General features: G+C 39.2%; 1 protein-coding gene across 4 annotated transcripts in view; it reads left to right on the forward strand.

Annotated features, from left to right (window-relative positions):
• TNFRSF19 (TNF receptor superfamily member 19) overlaps positions 1 to 18,408 on the forward strand; it is a 112,665-nt gene that overhangs the window by 42,357 nt on the left and 51,900 nt on the right. For all 4 annotated transcript variants that reach the window (XM_059684457.1, XM_059684455.1, XM_059684454.1 and 1 more), the window contains one exon: positions 7,371 to 7,456. In XM_059684457.1, coding sequence (XP_059540440.1) covers positions 7,371 to 7,456 — 86 coding nt within the window. The remainder of the gene's footprint in view (positions 1 to 7,370; positions 7,457 to 18,408) is intronic.

The following is an 18,408-nucleotide window of genomic DNA, read 5'->3' on the forward strand; positions in this document are numbered from 1 at the left end:
CTATCAGTGCCTCTGAAATTCTATCACTAGCTCACCACTTTTTCTTTATCCAGATCAACAACAGTTTTTACACCTATTCAACTGCCTGTGATTGCTGTTTTATGAGCACTTTCACACCCTTAGCAAGATTAGCACTCTTGATGGCCTCTTTAAGTTTTAAAATTGTCAGTAACAAAAGCATTCTCTCCTTTGTTTGTTATCTGAGAGATGCTTTTGTCATTCTGAGGTATCAGCATAAAAGGGTTTTCAAGTCCAAAACTGAAGTTTTGGTCTACAACCAAGACATTTTTTCTGTGAGCAACTTAGTTGAGAACCAAATTGTTCAAGATGTGAGACGTTGGAGAACCAAGGTTTGACTGTATTTGTCCAGCAGCCACGAGGCATTGCTTTAGGTAAAGCTGTTATCAGTGGAAGTAGCGTTCTTGGGGTGCCTCAGGGAAAAGAATTTTCTGAGGCCCCCATAGGAGGATGGGGTTTTGTGGAAAGCTTTATTGATGATATAAATTAAGGGGGTTCCCATCCAAGGTCCCATCTCTGTACCTCTCGCCATGGAAGAAGTCCAATTTTATATTTAACGGGGCCAGAATTAAGGCAACTGCTCAGAATTTCTGTTTGATATTAAAGTCCAGTCCAGTCCAGCATCTGGCTACCTTAGCCTGTGTTCCCAGCTGCAGTCCATTGTGTGTGGGCTCTGCATGGCCTTGGGCCATGCGGCTGCTCAAGGTCACATGGTTATGAGAGAGAACAGGAAAGCACACTAATGAGTATGGGCCACGGAGCTAGAGAGCGCACGAGAGAAAAAGAACAAGAGAGAGGGAACTCTGAGGATTATGTATTCCCAAAATTTCATGGGCTTGCTTTGGGGTCCACCCCTCTAGCCAATTGACTGTTCTCCAGGTTATACTGACAGGCAAGTATTCCCCCCTCTCGCCCATCTTTTGTCCATCCCTTCCACCAGTAGTTCCTTGGGGAGTGTGAAGCTGCCTGGTGAAGCTGCCTAGATGACTATGCTTATAATATCTGGGCTCCCTTTTGCTCTCTTCCTATTATTAATATTAATAAACTAGCTAATTATATCCTAATAAGGTTTTAAAAAATATCTAAACAGTAAATATTAAAGAAGTAAATTACGCAAAAAGCAGAAGATGGTGATTTCTGTGGGGGGAAAAAGAAAACCTAGAGCAGCTAAGGGGATTAGGCATGCCTCATGGAATGGATAGATAAGTTGCAGTATTAAAGTTGTAGGCATTACTGAAAAGGGGAGATCTGTCCAAAGACTTGAAGCAATTAGCAGAGCAGATATGTGGGGAAGAGCACTGTAGATACAGGGAACCACTAGAGACAGGCCCCCAAGATGGACATGAACCTGGTATTTTTTATTTTTAAGAAGCTGCAAAGAGACCAGGGTATCTTCAGGAGGAAGAAAGAGTTGAGTAGAAAAAGAGAGGGTGGAAGGAAGTGGACACATGTAAATTGTGAAAACCTTAAATGTTGAAAATGAACCCAGGCCATGGAAGGAAAGGAGAACTAGACCTGGGCCAGGAGGAGAGGCAAAGCCCAGGGGGAGACATTTTAAAGTTTTAAGTGTTCCTGGGTAAGCATTGGGTAGATATGCCAGATAAAATAGGCAGTTGGGGGATAAACTCCATATGAAGAGTGGGACTTAGGAAGGCATGGGTGATGATCTGTTAGGGAATGATAGGCATTACCCCCCAAAGTAAAAAGGAAGAGAGACAAAGCATACTATCAGAATACTTTCATCGGAGTAGAGTGCAGCCTGTGTTACCAACCAAAGATGGAAGAGAGAGAACCCAGAATTTCTGGAGCTGTGGAAAACAAGCTCTGTTGCAGGGGTAAAACAATCAGTAACAGCAGCATTACAGGAGAAGCAAACATTAATTATTTATAATGTGCCAGGCACTTGGCTAAGTACTTTACATGAGTGATGTACTATAATGTTCACAGTGTCTTAAACATGAAGAAAGTGAGCCTTATCAAGGATGAAGTTTATTCAGGCAAGATCACTTAGCCAGTATATAGTGGAGCTTGAAGCCACATTCAGGAATCTACTGCAACAAGCCATGCGCTAAGTCACTGCAGAGGAAGGACTTTAGCTGGACTTGGCCATACATGCCCATAAAATTGGGATGCTTTTGACCAAATAGCATGGTGATAGCTCTGGGGCCCTTGTTGAAGCCAGAGGAGGAAAAAATGCTCTGGACCTGAAAGGCAGAGGCAGGAGATAGCCTGTGGCTCAAGCATGGCCTTTTGCAATGACTCAACACCGAAACCGGTATAAAAAGTAGTGGCCTAACACCAAAAGCATAAGCAACCAAATAAAAAATAGCTATATTGGACTTAATTAAATTTAAAATCTTTTGTGCTTCAATAGATACCATCAAGAAAATGAAAAGACAACCCACAGAATTAGTGAAACTATTTGTAAATTATATATGTGATAAGGGACTTTCTAATCTAGAATATATAAAGAACTTTTACAACTCTAATAAAAAAGCAAATAAGCAAATTAAAATATGGGCAAAGGATTTGGTTATACTTTTCTTCAAAGAAGATATGCAAATGATCAATAAACACATGAAAAAATGCTCAACATTATTAGCAATCATGGACATGCAAATTAAAAATGCATACTTCACACCCACTAGGATTGCTGTTACCAAAAATACAGACTATAACAAGTGTTGGTGAGGAAACAGAGAAAGTGGAACCTTCATACACTGTTGGAGGGAATGTAAAATGGTGCAGCCACTTTGCAAAAAAATCTGGCAGTTCCTCAACAAGTTAAACATAGTTACCATGTGACCCAGCAATTCTGCTTTTAGATATGTAACCAAGATAATTGAAAATATATCCATGAAATAACATGCACACAAATGTTCATAACAGCATTATGCATAATAGTCAAAAGTCAAAACAACCCAAATGTCCCTCAACTGATGAATGGATAAGCAAAATGGAGTGTATTCAAACATTTGAATTTTACTCAGCAATAAAAAGGAATGAATTATCAATACATGCCACAAAGTGTATGAACCTAGAAAACAATGTTAAATGAAAGAAGCCACTTACAAAAGACCACCTATTGTATGATCTCATCGCATGAAATATCCAGAACAGGCAAATTTATAAAGACAGAAAGTAAGCTAGTAGTTGTCTAGGGTTGGTGGTGATGGTGGTGATTGTGGTGGGGAGGGGGGGAGGGTTGGGATACAGAGGGTTTTTTTTGGCATGATTAAAATGTTTTCAAATGGATTGTACTTGATGGTTACACAAATCCATGAATATATTAAGACCATTTAATTGTGTGCTTTAACTTGATGGATTCTATGGTTTGTAAAATATTTCAATAAATCTGTTATTTAATAAAAAAAAAAGTAATGGTCTAAAATCTCAGAAACATTGATACCCATTAATATCATTACCCAGAGTTTTGACCTTGTGAAAATCTATTTGAGGAGTACACACTGAATATCTTACACATCTTTATTATTCCTTTCTACAATTTTGAGAAAAACATGTCTGTGTATGTTTGCTCTCTTCATCTGGAGGGCAGGAAGAAGAAAAGGTCCACAGGAGATAATGCCCATCGTATGCCTGACATAAGGGATGAGGGCTGAGGTAGGCAGTACCCAGAGAATGTGGGGGGAAGCACAGGGTACAAGGACTAGGTTTTCACTAAGAAGGAGGTATGCTGCTGGAGTGTGGGAGAGGGTATGGTCTCCCCAGGAGCTCCCAAATGTGCTTCCCATGCTTAACCTCTGTTGTCTTCTGAACCCATGGCTTTTAGTTTCTACAGTGTTTGTTCATTCTTTAAATAAGTGCTTAGATGCAGGCAAGTTAGAAACGAGTAGACATTTGAATGATTTTTCACAGTTTACTTATATGATTAGTTCAAAATTACATCCTTTTCTAAGTTAGCATGAATGTATGAGGCAGGCAATAATCACATAGTGACTTTTACTCAAGTTTTCCAGAGTGTTTTAAAAGTGCTCATCTAGTCCGCTGGCATGCTCAGTGGTTGCATGTTGACCTATGAACCAAGAGGTCACGGTTCAATTCCCAGTCAGGGAACATGCCCAGTTGGTGGACTCAATCCCCAGTGTAGGGTGTGCAGGAGGCAGCCTATCAATGATTCTCTCTCATCATTGATGTTTCTATTTCTCTCCCCTTCTCTCTTCCTCTCTGAAATCAATAAAAATATATTAAAAAATAAAAGTGCTTATCTAGCTTAGAATATGATTTTGCAAATATTTTCTCCCATTTTGTAGGTTGCCCTTCACTGTTGATTGTATCTTTTACTTTTAATCTTAGAAGGAATCATTATTATTTTATTATAATTTAAAACTAATTTTAGTGTGACTTACTTTTTAACCATTTTATTAAGGTATTTAATGTATACAACTCAATGAGTTTGGGTGTAAGTATACATTGATTGTATCATTTTATGTACAAGTTTTAAGTTTGATGTAGTCCACTTGCATTTTTATTTTTGCTGCCTATTTCATATATGCCTTTTGATTGCCTTTTGGTGTCATATCCAAGAAATTATTGCCAAATTCAATGTCATTAAGCTTTTCTCCTATATTTTCTTCCGGGAATTTTATACTTTGGGCTGTTTCATTTAATTTATTTTGAATTAATTTTTGTATATGAGCTAAGATAAGGAGCCAGCTTTATTATTTTGCATGTGGGTATCCAGTTTCCCAGCACTACTTGTTGAAGGGACTGTCCTATCCCCATTAAGTGGTCTTTGTTCCCTGGTCAAAGATAATTTGACCATATACATGGGGATTTATTTTTAGGCTCTTTTTTTCTGTTCATTGGTCTACATGTCTCTCTTTATGCCAGTACCACACTGCATTGATTAATATACTTTGTAATATTTTCATATCAGAAAGTATGAATCTTCCAACTTTGTTCTTTGATTTTGACTTTATAAATTCCAAAATAAATATCTTTAATTAAAATTTGGTGAGAATTCACTATATTACAGTCATTTGGACAGATGTTCATAGTCAAATGAAAATGGAATGATGAGCAAATAAGGAAGTTATTGGGCATTTGAGGTAACTTACTTAGTTTCAAAATGCACATTTCATTTCAATCATAAATTATACAGATTTGTTACTACATTATCCAATTTTACAAAATAATTGCATCTACTTGTCCTCTATATACTTGATTTGTAAATTTATTCTCCAAATCTCTATTTTTGTCAGAAAAGTTGGAAGTTTTCTGTAGAAAAGAAAATTGCTTGAATTCTCACCATCAAGAAATGATCACTGTTAATATTCAATATATAAGTTTTTTCACTACTAATATATACATATAAATGTCTTTAGCTGCATTGGTAGATAGTCTGAAAGAAAATATATCAAGATGTGTTTGTATAAAATGAAATTATATTATTCACACTTCTTTTTTCACTTAATGATACTTTATGAGTTAAAAAATTATGTATGGTAGATCTGCATCATTGTTTCTGAAGCTCACCTTTTATTCTTTTTCCCTGGTTCCATCATAGTTGGTCATATCTAATGTTGGATATTGGGATTGTGCCTAATTGGCTTCTTTTCTTTTATAAACAACTAGAGACCCGGTGCACGGATTCGTGCATCCGTGGGGTCTCTTGGCTTGGCCTGTGGAAATCGGGCCACAACCGGTTCTCCAACATCCCCCAAGGGTCCCAGATTGTTAGAGGGTGGTTCTCGGGTGATGCAGCCAGGAATTGGGCTCCCTCCTCTCTGGTTCCGGGTGCATCACCCAAGAACCGCAGCTGCCAAGTCACTGCAGCTCAGCAGCTCCTGTGTTGAGCATCTGCCCCCTGGTGGTCAGTGCACATCATAGCTACCTGTCGGAGCGTCTGCCCCCTGGTGGTCATTGTGTGTCATAGCTACCAGTTGGGCAGTCGAACGGTTGGACAGTCGCTTAGGCTTTTATATAGATAGATGGATGGGTAGATAGATAGATAGATGATAGATAGATAGATAGATAGATAGATAGATAGATAGATAGATAGATAGATACTGTGATTACATTCTTATATATATAGTTTTACCCACCTAATTATTTCTTTTGGATACATTTCACAAAATAAAATTATTGGGTAAAGGATGTAAATAAACTATATGAATTCTGATGCTGTATTGCTAAATTGCCCTCCTGCAAGTGGCAATTTCTATTCCCACTGGAAATATATACATGTGCCTATTTACCTAGCCTTACACCAGCACTTTCTCAATTTTCTAAGTAAAAACAGTGTATTTTCATTGCAATTTATAGTTACTTGAATAATAATGAGGTTAAACATTTTAATGTTAAATTAAAATTAATGGCATTCTTTTTAATTTTAATTATGAAAATTAAAAATTATGAAATGTTATTCTTTTGGGAGTTAATGTTCTTTGCCTGTTTTTTCCTTTCACCTTAATGATTTTTAAGTTTAATGTTACAGACTTAAGTTATAGAAAATGCTGTGATCAGAACTATTTTTCAATTTTCTTTTGCCCATTAACTAGATTAATGATACTTTGTTTTTTTGCTCTTCAGTTGTCTTTAATATCGTGTGTGTGTGTGTGTGTGTGTGTGTGTGTGTGTGTGTGTGTGTTTTCAAAGCTGTTAATCTCTTTCTGGCTCCTGGGTCATTTTCCATTTATATTAATATTAATTAGTCTTGTCATGCCTAGTAAGATGTCCCCATATCAAAATTATATAAGCACCTCACTACATTTTTCTATTGCTTTTATGGTTTGCTGGACTCTTTTGGTCTTTGAATTTCAAATGTTAAAAACTAGCACTTTATTTATAAGGCATTTTATCATTTAAATTGATTTCATATTCCCTCACCAGCACCCACTCCCCTAATATAGAAAATGTGAGGCTAAGTAAAATCTACAGTTATGTTTAGTGGAGTTGGCCTTTCATAAGTATTCACTGCACGCTCAGAGGTCTTTCTAAGGATGTCTGTCTAAGATACTACTACATTTAAGACTTTGAGCCCTAGCCGGTTTGGCTCAGTGAATAAGGCATCGGCCTGCGGATTGAAGGGTCCCATGTTCGATTCTGGTCAAAGGCACATCCCCGGGTTGTGGGCTCAGTCCCCAGTGTGGGGGCATGCAGGAGGCAGCCAATTAATGATTCTCTCTTATCTTTGATGTTTCTATTACTCTCTCCCTCTTCCTTCCTCTCTGAAATCAATAAAAATATGTTTTTTAAAAAAGACTTTGAGAACTTTTTAAAAAAACAGTAGAATTAGTAATGGAGACTGCCAGTAATTTATGTAATCTGTTCACTGCAACTGTGAGTTCAGATAAAAGAGCTAACAAGGATTATTTTCTTTTTTCTTCTAGATTTTATAGGAAGACAAAACTTGTTGGTTTTCAAGACATGGAGTGTATACCTTGTGGAGACCCTCCTCCTCCTTATGAACCACACTGTGAGTGAACTCCATACAAACACAGCAGAAGGGCTCTTGGCCTTAAAAAAAAACACAAAAAAAAAAACAACACCTTTGTTCCATTGGCAAATGGAGCAAAATCTCTCTCTACCGTGGGTCTTATAGTGTGCACTCTTTTATCAGCTTTCAGCAGGACATAAAGCTCCTTTGTTGTGTGCCTCAGTCAGCAAACTATGTCCATTGATTTGAATCTCAAAGTGAAATACAGATATTTTGTGGCTGCTGTACTCCATTCAAACTCTTATCTTTTCGTGTGTGTGTGTGTGTGTGTGTGTGTGTGTGTGTGTGTGTGTGTGTTGCAACTCCAATGAACTAGGTGGTCTAAATCCTAATGCATAATGTCTTTGTGCCATGGCCCCATTAATTCCTGTGTTTTCCCATCTTAGTCCCCAAGCACTGTCATGTGGTGTCTTCCATTCCAAACACATTCCTCTCCATGAATTGCCTGCCCTAATTAATGTATTGTTAAATGGAATCTTAGTTCACTTCATTCATTTCTTTACTTTTCTTGTTTAATAAATAAGAAGAGAAACTCACTGTGTACTGAGAATATAACTGCAAATTGTGCCTTTTTCTATTTATATTAATATTAATTAATCTTTTTGACCATAATTTTCCTTTAGATATGAAAGATATTTGTTACAAGTTTTATGAACTTGCATTGATTTTGAATGGGAATCCTAAGTACAAATCTGGCCAATGAAAACCAACAGGTGTTGGGCCAGGAAAGAAATCAGCAGGTGGCCCCCCTCATATGCTCAGCTCATGCTTATCTTTGCTAAGCAGGGCTTTAGTGAATTGTGTTTTACTGTACACAAGAAATAGCAGGTTTAGGCAGAGGAGGCAGGAGGGTTTTTATCCCAAGTGTAGGTTCCTCATGCCTTTCTGGGGAGCACTGGTAATATCAATGTTTATATTTAGGGGTTGTTTTGATATAATTTTCAATGCATGGGATTTGCCCTCTTCTTTCTGTGACACAAGTCTCCTCTGAACTAATTGAAGTTATTGCATTATTTGGTAAGGTCGCAACTGTTTCCCATCAATTCATGGATTTTTGTAGTACATATTATTATGTCCTTTATCAAAATGCATTACTTTTTATTCTTCCTTTGAAGTGATAGAAAAGCAAAAAAAAAAAAATGCAGACTCTAACTTTTAAAGAAATGTATTTTGACCCTCATTTTTATAACATCTAAATATTCACCAAATAATTCATTGCAATTAATGAATGTAATCATGAATGTCTGTTATGTATTAGTTGTCATTGGGAAACAATTTGTTTTACTCAATACCACACCATCGGCCCACATTTGGAGGACACCAGGCCCAGAGATGTTAATAACTTTTCATTGCTGCCTGGTAATTGGCAGAAACAGTATTCAAACCTAAGTCTGTCTAATTCGAAGTGGTATGTTCTTTCCACCACACTCTACTGTCTCCCTAAGAAAAACCAAACTATCTAATCTGTCCTCTGTTGGCTGATGTAATTGCTTCATGTTGACTTCTTCTTATATTGTTTGCTTCATAATTAATGAAAACTCTAAAAATATAACATAGAGAAGATCCTGAAAGAGCCTCTTTATGCTACACAATCTATAAAATGACGTGTTCTCTTGCCCTTTAAAATGGGGTAGCAACTTGATCTTGCCGGTGGGTCAGCTCAGCCATCATTTTGTCCAGAAGGCAAAGATTATGATCTTCATCCCAAACTACCATGAAAAGATTTAGTAAAGAAATTGGTATTGATCAATTTAAAGTTGGAAAGTTCTGGGTTAATTTTTTCTGTTTAATAATCTACTCATAACTCTGAGGCACTGGAATTTTTTGCCTTCAGGGACCTGACTATGTTTGGACATCATAAATTAGCCTTCAAATGTAGGTTTCACATTTAACTTTTAATGTCTTGTAAATCCATACTTAAGTTATAACTTGAAAAGAAAATTAACTAGTTTAAATTATATGTATAGACAATTTTTCCATATACAAAACTTTTTAGAAAGCAAAGAAACAAATTATTTTTCAAAGTCAGAGATGTAGTGTGCACAGCTAATACTTTTTTGAATCATGAAACAAGAGTCTGGTGGTCTTTAGTGAGTGTTAATCCTTATTAAGCTCTGAAAAGGAAAGTTTGCTGCTTTTGGCACAGTTCTTGGGAATCATTCCAGAACACAACTAATCTCCTCAAAAGAGATCTTCACGTTTTGGGGGGAAATTATGTAAGGTGCCTTATGTTTTTATTTCTCCTACTTTGGGCTTTTCAACTTATTCACAAAAAAACTGCTTCTTCAGTGTTTTTTTTTGGTGTGTGTGTGTGTCCCCCCCATCCCCCCTGCCCATGAGGAGCTCCTATATTTTTTAGACTCCTAGTTAGCTATAAGAAAGTTATGGCACTCAAGCTACCTCAAGTAAAGGACACATGCAGTACTGAGAGAAGCAGGAACTTCCTAGAACCCAGGGGTAGCCCTTGCTTGAAACCTCAGGCAGCCATGGAGTCTGGAGACCATGGTCCCCTACAGCCTGAGACTCTGAGCCCTGCATTTGTGCGACACAGCTACTTGCTCAGTCTGCAGGCCTCTCTTTATACCTCCCGGTGTTCCTTCATACTTTCACCAGACTGCATTGGTCTGGACTTCCCTCTTTCCACTCCTGAAGGACAAAATCTGATTGGTCTAATTAGATACCATTGTCCTGTGAGGCATCGTCTTTTCCGTTTACCTGTTGAACAAACATTTAAGTGCCAGACACACAGTGAAGGACAGATAGACCCCAGTTCTTTTCTTTAGGGAGGGTACAGCGTAGTGGAGGAGTTGTGAAACTAGAGTTAAACAGTATTGAGATATAACACATGTAGAGGCAAAATTGTGACTGCTTAGTCCCTTTTTTGGAAGGATCCAGGGTACTCTGAGGGTGAATAATGGGTAATGACGTAGGAGCATTAGGGAAGGCTTTGAGCTGTGATTTAAAAGATCAGTTAGAGGAGGGTGAGCCTGAAAAGGTGACTAAACAGAGGGTCCAGAGAAGTCTGGGAAAACCAGGGGAGTATGGTGGTGTGAAGCATACTGGTGGATGCTGTATGCAAGTTGAGTCTGTTGACACTGGAAATGCCCTTTTCACCTTGGAGGTCCTTGTTGACATTGACAAGAACCATTTTAATGAGTAATGAAAATGGAGTCACATTAAAATTAAACAAGAAATTAATGTAAGCGGAGAATGGAGACCATTATAGACAACTCTGAGATGTTTGCCTGTGAAGGTGACAATGGAATGTGCAGACAAGGGAGGGATTTTGTTTTATTTAATTTTTTAGGTGTAGACATATCTGCATGTTTTCATATTGAGAGAACAAAAGAATAACCAGGCACATAAGGTTTGTTGGAGAAGGATCCTGAAGCTAAAATGTTCCGTTGGCTTTATCTGGGAGGAGGAAGAGACCTCTGCCATAACCTGGGAAGGGGGGGTGGGGGAAGATGAGCATGAGCTTGTCATTCAGTGATGAGGTTGAGAAGTTCACATACCCTACTTCTGTGTGTGTGACAGAGAAGACACTCTGTTCCACCAAGTAAGACAGGAGCCAAGGAACTCAGAGGCTGGAAGAGCACAAGTGTTTGAGGTTCTCATTACAGATAGTGGGAGGCAGGTTGATTAGAGAAAATAGCGAGTTTCCTGGTAACAAGGGTCCAGCTGAAGTCTGTGGTCATAGTGGTACATTGTTTGATCCTCATATGATATCTGAAGGGGCTTCTACTGTGGGGATGACTCAGGCCACCTCTGAAACAGCCCCAAGATATGCATAAGTTGCATCCTATATATATAGCAAGCTACAAACAAGTTTTTAAAAGGGATGACTGTGTTAACACAAGAATAATTTTAAATTAAGGTAATATTTTTTTGGTATTGCTATAATACCTGAAGCAAACCAAAGTAACACTGGATTGAAAACTTCTCATGTATCTGTCAACTTTCCAAGGGGCCACCCCAAGTCCATACTTGTCTACGACTGGTGTACCTTTGGCCAAGAGACTTACTTAATTCTCCTAGGGCTAGGTGTTTTCCCTGTAAAATGGGGTTACCTACCTATGAAGGTTGTTGTAAGTACTGAATAGTCAATATATGTAAGTCTCCTGACATAGTGTCTGGCAATGAGCAGGGTCTCCAATCTGTTGGCTCCCTTCCTTGCTCCCTCCACCCTGCAATGCTTCTTGGGTTGTGAGATCTTAACTCCTAGTATTTGCCCAGAGATTTAGCATTCAGGAGAGGCAGTGGTTCAAAGAAGATCAGTGAGCTAGCACTGTGTGTATAACTGCCCCACGCAACAGGAAATGGCATAATAGGAGATTGCCAGAAGTTTAGCCATCAGATAACAAATAGGTTCTCTACAGCTTAAATTTGTAATAAAGTGTCTAAATGTAAGTTTCTTTGTAGGGCATACCTGTATTCCTTGTAAAGTGATTTTGAAAACAAGGCAGAAGTTTTTGTCCCTCATGATTTATATTGCCCCAGTCTTAAGAAGGCCTCAAAAAGGCGTCTATCAGAGTCAATAGAGTAGAGCAGCACAGTATGAGACCTATTGCTGGAGGTTTTGGATTCACATTTAGGCTCAGCCTTCTACAATGGTGTAACCTTTGGCAAATCATCTCACCACTTTGAACTTCCATTTACTCTTTGGAAAATGGGGACAATCATACCATGTTAGCAGATTTTAGACTGAACTATATGAGATAGTGTCCAGAAGCGTACCTGCCACAAAGTGAACTCAGTAACAACCATCTGCCTGCTGGCCTGCTCTCTTACAAATAATGGCTGCATCTGTCCTGTGTCCCTTGGCTCACCCTGACCAGGTATGCTCTGTGGAAGGTATGGCAGTTGGGGGTTGTCCCATATGGGGAGGATCTCATGATGCAGTTGGTTTGATGTTTGTTTTGCTGGTCTTTCACCTCCAGAGGTGGATGAGCAATGGAAAATACCTAGAAAGAGGCTGCAGTGGATTTTTGCGTTTGTCACTTGAATGGTAGACTACTTAGGCTGATCCCTTTTCTCTTTGCCCCATTGCTCAACCCCTCATGCCCCGTGCCCAAACAGCATGGGCTTTTAGCTTCCCAACCTTCCAGATAATGATGGATGCGTGCATATAATTGATTAGGCCACCCATAACCTCTTTGCCAGTCACTAATAGCATTAATTTATATGAGCGACTGGTTAGTCATGGAGCCCAGGGTCGATTAGTGACATCACTGTAATTTGTAGGTGAATAAAAGGGACCCTTTCCATAGAAACCCCTGCTTCAGGCTTTACTCCTCTTTGAGCCTTCACTTCCTAGTAATACGTGCCCATTTAAGAAGAGATGGAGAAAAACACACAAGAAATTTGAGAACTACATTCCGCCCTGTGTCTGATAAGAAATGCAGATTTTGTCTGATTTCTTTTAGCAGTGTTTACTTAATGTGGAACAAACACTGGTTGGAACAAATGGTTTTGAAAAAATTCAAAGCTATTTTCACCTAAGTCCAGCTTTATTTAAGTGTGTTTAACCTAGATGTTTGCTTTGTTCTTGGGGGCTTTGTAAAACAAGCCATGTGATTACAAAGAGATAAGCGATCAGATAAGTGGCTGTGTGTGTGTGTGTGGGGGGGGGGTGGGTGGGGGGGAGGCGAGGAAGCAGCTCTGTTGACCTGACACTATTTAGAAACTTTACATGGTTTAAAACTCAGTAAACAGCAGGTCTCTGTATCAACAAGTAATAAATCATATTATTTAAAGTATTAAAATATTTAAGAATTATTTCTTGTTTTTAAATATATTTTATTGATTTTTTACAGAGAGGAAGGGAGAGGGACAGAGAGCCAGAAACATCGATGAGAGAGAAACATCGATCAGCTGCCTCCTGCACGCCCCCCACTGGGGATGTGCCCGCAACCAAGGTACATGCCCTTGACTGGAATCGAACCTGGGAACCTTGAGTCCGCAGGCCGACGCTCTATCCACTGAGCCAAACCGGTTCTGGCAAAATATTTAAGAATTATTTCTTGAGTAAAGTACCATGTAGGTATTTGGACAACAGAGGTTTTAAGGTTCCTGTTACCCACATTGCTGCTCTTCACATCTCTGTGTAGGTGTTTTTACTCACTAATGAATTGATAGTGTGTTTACGTGTATAGAGGTATTACTATTTTTGTGTCTTGACAGGCAATGTTAAATTATTTTAAAGTAAAGGTACCTTGTAAATGCCTCTTTAAAAAATAAAAAACAAATCTAAAAGGAAATAAATTGGGAGTGTTTGATGAGTTTTCCAGTTTTAAAGGAAGGGAAGGGGAGATGAGCAGAAGGAGGAAGAGAAAAGGGAAGTGAATTACAAGTTGACTTAAGCTTTACCTGAATGATTTAACCAACTAGACTCCTGAAGTGCAGAAACCAGTTCCTAGTATTCTCCCAGCAGGTAGTACTCTGCATCCTGGGGTACTTAAACACTTAATGAATCTAACCACAGTGAATGCCTATATAATGGCATGCAGAAGAGATGCAGGAAATTCAAAAGTATTTTACATTTGTTTTGGAAAAATTATGTGATTTTTATTGTATCTGTGTATGTTCTTTTGCTTCTGCAGCAGAGTTCTTCAGATGAGTTTGCTGATATTTAGTGGCCTGGCTTTCCAGAGGACTTACTAGATCCTCTACAGGATAAAGATAGGTCCACAAAGCCAGTATGCACTAATTGAGGGTTTAGTTTACTGAAGATTTTCAATAGTCTGTGGTCCTCAGGCCAAGACTCCTCAGTGTCCAGCTAGGGCATTGCTGCCATGTCTTGTGCTGATAGAGCCTGCTTTGGGGATGGTTTGGGGAAAAAGATGAGTGCTGCTGTGTGTCCTGAGCAAATGGTTAAGGCAGTAGAGATAGGGAGCTTCCTAAAGAGAAGTCTTAACAATGGAGTTCTTTCCTGTTAGACTTTCAGGGTGGGGAACAGAAGGAACATGAGATCAAAGAGAACTTGGTAAAACAACTAAAACAGCCCAAGGCTTATGGCAGACAAATTTAAAAGCCAGCCCTCCCAGCGAACATTTGAAGCAAAGATGCCGTTGTTTTCACTAATTTATTTGTTGGTTTAGGGTACTATTGCTCTTCTCTTTTTCCCACTGCCTATTGCTCCCTGCATGTCTTTTATATCATCCTTTCTTTTTGTCAATAATATGTAATTTCATTATTTTATTGAAAAACAAATTTAAAGTAATAGTAGTCAGAGGCAACTTCTGTGGAAACCAAAGGAACAGATCTTCTTGCAGAATCCAGGCATTGGAGCACTTCACTGAGAGGAATGCCATTGAGCCCTCCCATGGAATCCTTTTACTTTTATTGTAAGCCTTGTTCTGCCAAACCAAACAACCCTGGTGAAGGAAAGGAGAAGAGTAGGAAGAAGCTAATAAAAGCAGAGAAAAGGATGCAGCAAGAAATGAAAAGCCAGACTGCAGTACAGCAGGGAGGAGTCAGAACACAACAAAAATCAAGCCATAAAAACTTCAAATACTGTATGTACACTATAATTTTGTGCCATTGAGTGTATAGCAAACAGTCCCATACAGCCTAATTAATGACTGACCCTTAAAGTTTTCTCTCTAATACCACTCAGTAGAATAATTATAGTTCTCATTATTATTCTGGACATGAAAAAGGGTTGGGGGATAATCAGAATACAAATTTGTTAAGAAAACTATTTATTTTAGAATGATTTCCATCAAGCATAATCCTTTTAAAAGTGTATTTGCTTATTAAGGTAAACAACTGTTATCTGAAAATATATTGAAAATTTATTATAGCAAGGTCCTCATTTTCCAAGGATGTTGAAAAAAATAGCTGTGCAGTTTAAATACCATAGCCCCTTTAGAAAGAAAAAAAAAAGTGCTATAAATGCAAGTGCTTTGGATGATTACTGATTTCATATATTTATCTTTACTTAGCACTAGTTTCATTAAAGTTATAGAAATAAAAAATTCTTAGAAGTTTCTTAAACTCTTGTTCTCTACATTCATCCTTTTGGCCCAATATAAAACTGTTAAGTATTGGTAAGCCATTAACTTTCTTCTAAGCAAAGAAAAGTCTAAGTACCTGACTCAATCAGGTGGCCCTGTGCCTTGAATCTGGGATGCTTTGGAGAGTTCTTGTTGGTCTGTGATGGTCTGTGACGCTCCTGAGTTGCCAATGAGCAGGCCAGAGGCTTTGAGAATAGCAGCAGTTGATTATTACCTAGTCAGCTATAAATCTAACTTCTCTGCCTTTATCTTCAGTCTCTTTTAGGCATTTAAAGTCAATGAGCTGGTTTAAATATTTACTCATGAAGAAACAGGTTGTGGTTTGCTACAGGCCATCACTAAATTAAATGAATGTTAGATTAAATACAGTTTATTTAAAAATATGTAATCCAGCAGGCCTGTATCATTAAGTTGTGGACTTTTACAATTGAACAGTGATTTGTGTGTGTACCCATTAAATGCTGAATTTTGTCTTTTTTTAACTTAAAATTTTATTATTATGCATTGGTTTCAGGTGTACAGCTTAGTGGTTAGACAATCATATACTTTACATAGTGTTCCCCTCGATATTTCCAGCACCCCAACTGGCACCATACATAGTTATCACAATTATTATTGACTATTTTTCCTATGCTTTACTGGCCATGTCTAATTTTTAAGTAATGTTTTCTACATTGTGAGATGCCACAAACTTTCAGCTAACTTTCAGGCCCTCAGAAAAAATTCTTTTATTCCCCAAAACCTCATCAATAGTGTTTGAAGACTGAAGTAGATGTATTTTATACATGGGTGAAGCTATGCATAAAGAAGGCAGCAATTACAAGAAACAAAATTAGTGCAGATCGGAGAGAAGGATGGCAGGTGAATTTTGTCTTTAACTTATTTTCTGCAAGATCTTCAGTATCAAACTTAAGAAAATGTAATTGAAAAGCAGTCATTTCTGGAAAGGTTTTTAGTGTTCATAGGAAGCATGCTTTTCTTCAAAATGAGAAAAATTACTTTTTAAAAGTTTTTATTGGACTGTTTAACTCAGGAGACATGCCAAGAAATATGTTCTGAGTGTCTAATGTTATGTCTCTATGATACTTCTCCCATGTTGTAAATTACCTGCAGATGAGTTTGTCCTCTCACTCATTGACCAATATATTGAACTGGAGGCCGGGCAACAGTGGTGTCCCTTGGCCTGGCCTGTGCCCTCTTGCAATCCAGGACCCCTTAGGGGGTGTTGGACTGCCAGTTTCAGCCCAATCCCCGCAGGCCAGGCCAAGGGACCCCACTGGTGCACAAATTCATGCATCAGGCCTCTAGTATGCATATAAGATCTTTGGTTAATCTCTTCCTGCTCTCCCTTCTCCCCGCTTCCCTCTGAGATTCATCAGTCTGTTCCAGGTTTCCATGTCTGTGCATTGAGCGTCTGCCCCCTGGTGGTCAGTGCGCATCATAGCTACCAGTTGAATGGTTGAATGGTTGCTTGGGCTTTTATATATATAGATGCCTACTATGAGCACTGATGTGAGCACTGAGGAACCCACAGTGACAAACACAGACTAAATTCTCAGTCCTCAATGAGCTCACATTCTAATGCTCCAGAGTAGGGGTTTATTTAAAACTAGAGGCCTGGTGCACGAAATTTGTGCATGGGGGGTCCCCTTAGCCCAGCTTGTACCCTCTCCAGTCTGGGACTCCTTGGGGTATGTCCGACTTCCAGGGATTGGGCCTAAACCTGCAGTTGGACATCCCTCTCACAATTCTGGACTGCTGGCTCCTAATCGCTCACCTGCCTGCCTGCCTGATCTACCCTAACTGCCCCCCCTGCCAACCTGGTTGCCCCCAACTGCCCCCTCTCTGCCAGCCTGGTCTCTCCTAACTGCCCCCCCCCACCAGCCTGGTCACCCCTTACTGCCCCCTGTGCCAGCCTGGTCACCCCCACTGCCCCCCTCTACCAGCCTGGTTGCCTCTAACTGCCCCCCCACCCCCGCTGGCCTTGTCACTCCCAACTGCCCCTCCCCCACTAGCCTAGTCGCCCCTCACTGCCCCCCCGACAGCCTAATCACCCCTAACTGCACCCCCTGCTAGCCTAGTCACCCCTAACTGCCCCCCCACAAGCCTGGTTGCCTCTTACTGCCCCCCCCCCCGCCAACCTGGTCGCCCCTAACTGCCCCCTCCTACGAGCCTGGTCACCCCACGCAGCCTGCTTATTTAGTCATTTGGTCGTCCCTCACTAACCCTCCTGCCGACCTGGTCGTAGCAGCCATCTTGTGAGGGTATGAGGGTCAATTTGCATATTACCTCTTTATTATATAGGATAAGGTGGTTAGAGAAGGCCTAAATAAGATGAGCCTAAGACAGGGTCCTAAAGGAAGGGAGGAGTGAGAAAGCTGTGGCTATAGGGAGCAACACACATAGCAGAGCCTGGAGCCCAGTGAATGCAGAAGATGAACTTGTGGGGAGGGTGTAGACTGAGTAGGGTTTGTAGGCCACTGTAAAGACCTGATCTTTACTCTTAGGGAGATGGAAAATGTAAACTACAGGAATGACATGATCTGACTGAAGTTTTAAAAAATCTTCTGGCTACTGTTGAGCATAAATTTCAGGGAAGCAAGGGACGAAGCAAAGTGATTACTTAAACACAATTATGTTTTGCTGATACAATAAATGTACACACTTTAAAGAACAGGCTTTCCACCCTTTTCTCAAGAATTAATTATTAGTTTAATTTAATTTAATTGAAATACATTTAATTATTTGTTATATTAATAGTATAATCTTTACGTTTGCTTGCTCTGTGTGATGTCAAAGAAGACTGCAGAAGAATAGCATCTGGTTGATTTTTTTTTTTTGCTAAACTCAGGCAAAACACAAATTTGGAAGAAGTTAACTTAAGATTTTACATTGTACCATAAATTCTACTTC

Source organism: Myotis daubentonii, chromosome 2, assembly GCF_963259705.1.
Source record: "Myotis daubentonii chromosome 2, mMyoDau2.1, whole genome shotgun sequence".
Classification (NCBI taxonomy): domain Eukaryota; kingdom Metazoa; phylum Chordata; class Mammalia; order Chiroptera; family Vespertilionidae; genus Myotis; species Myotis daubentonii.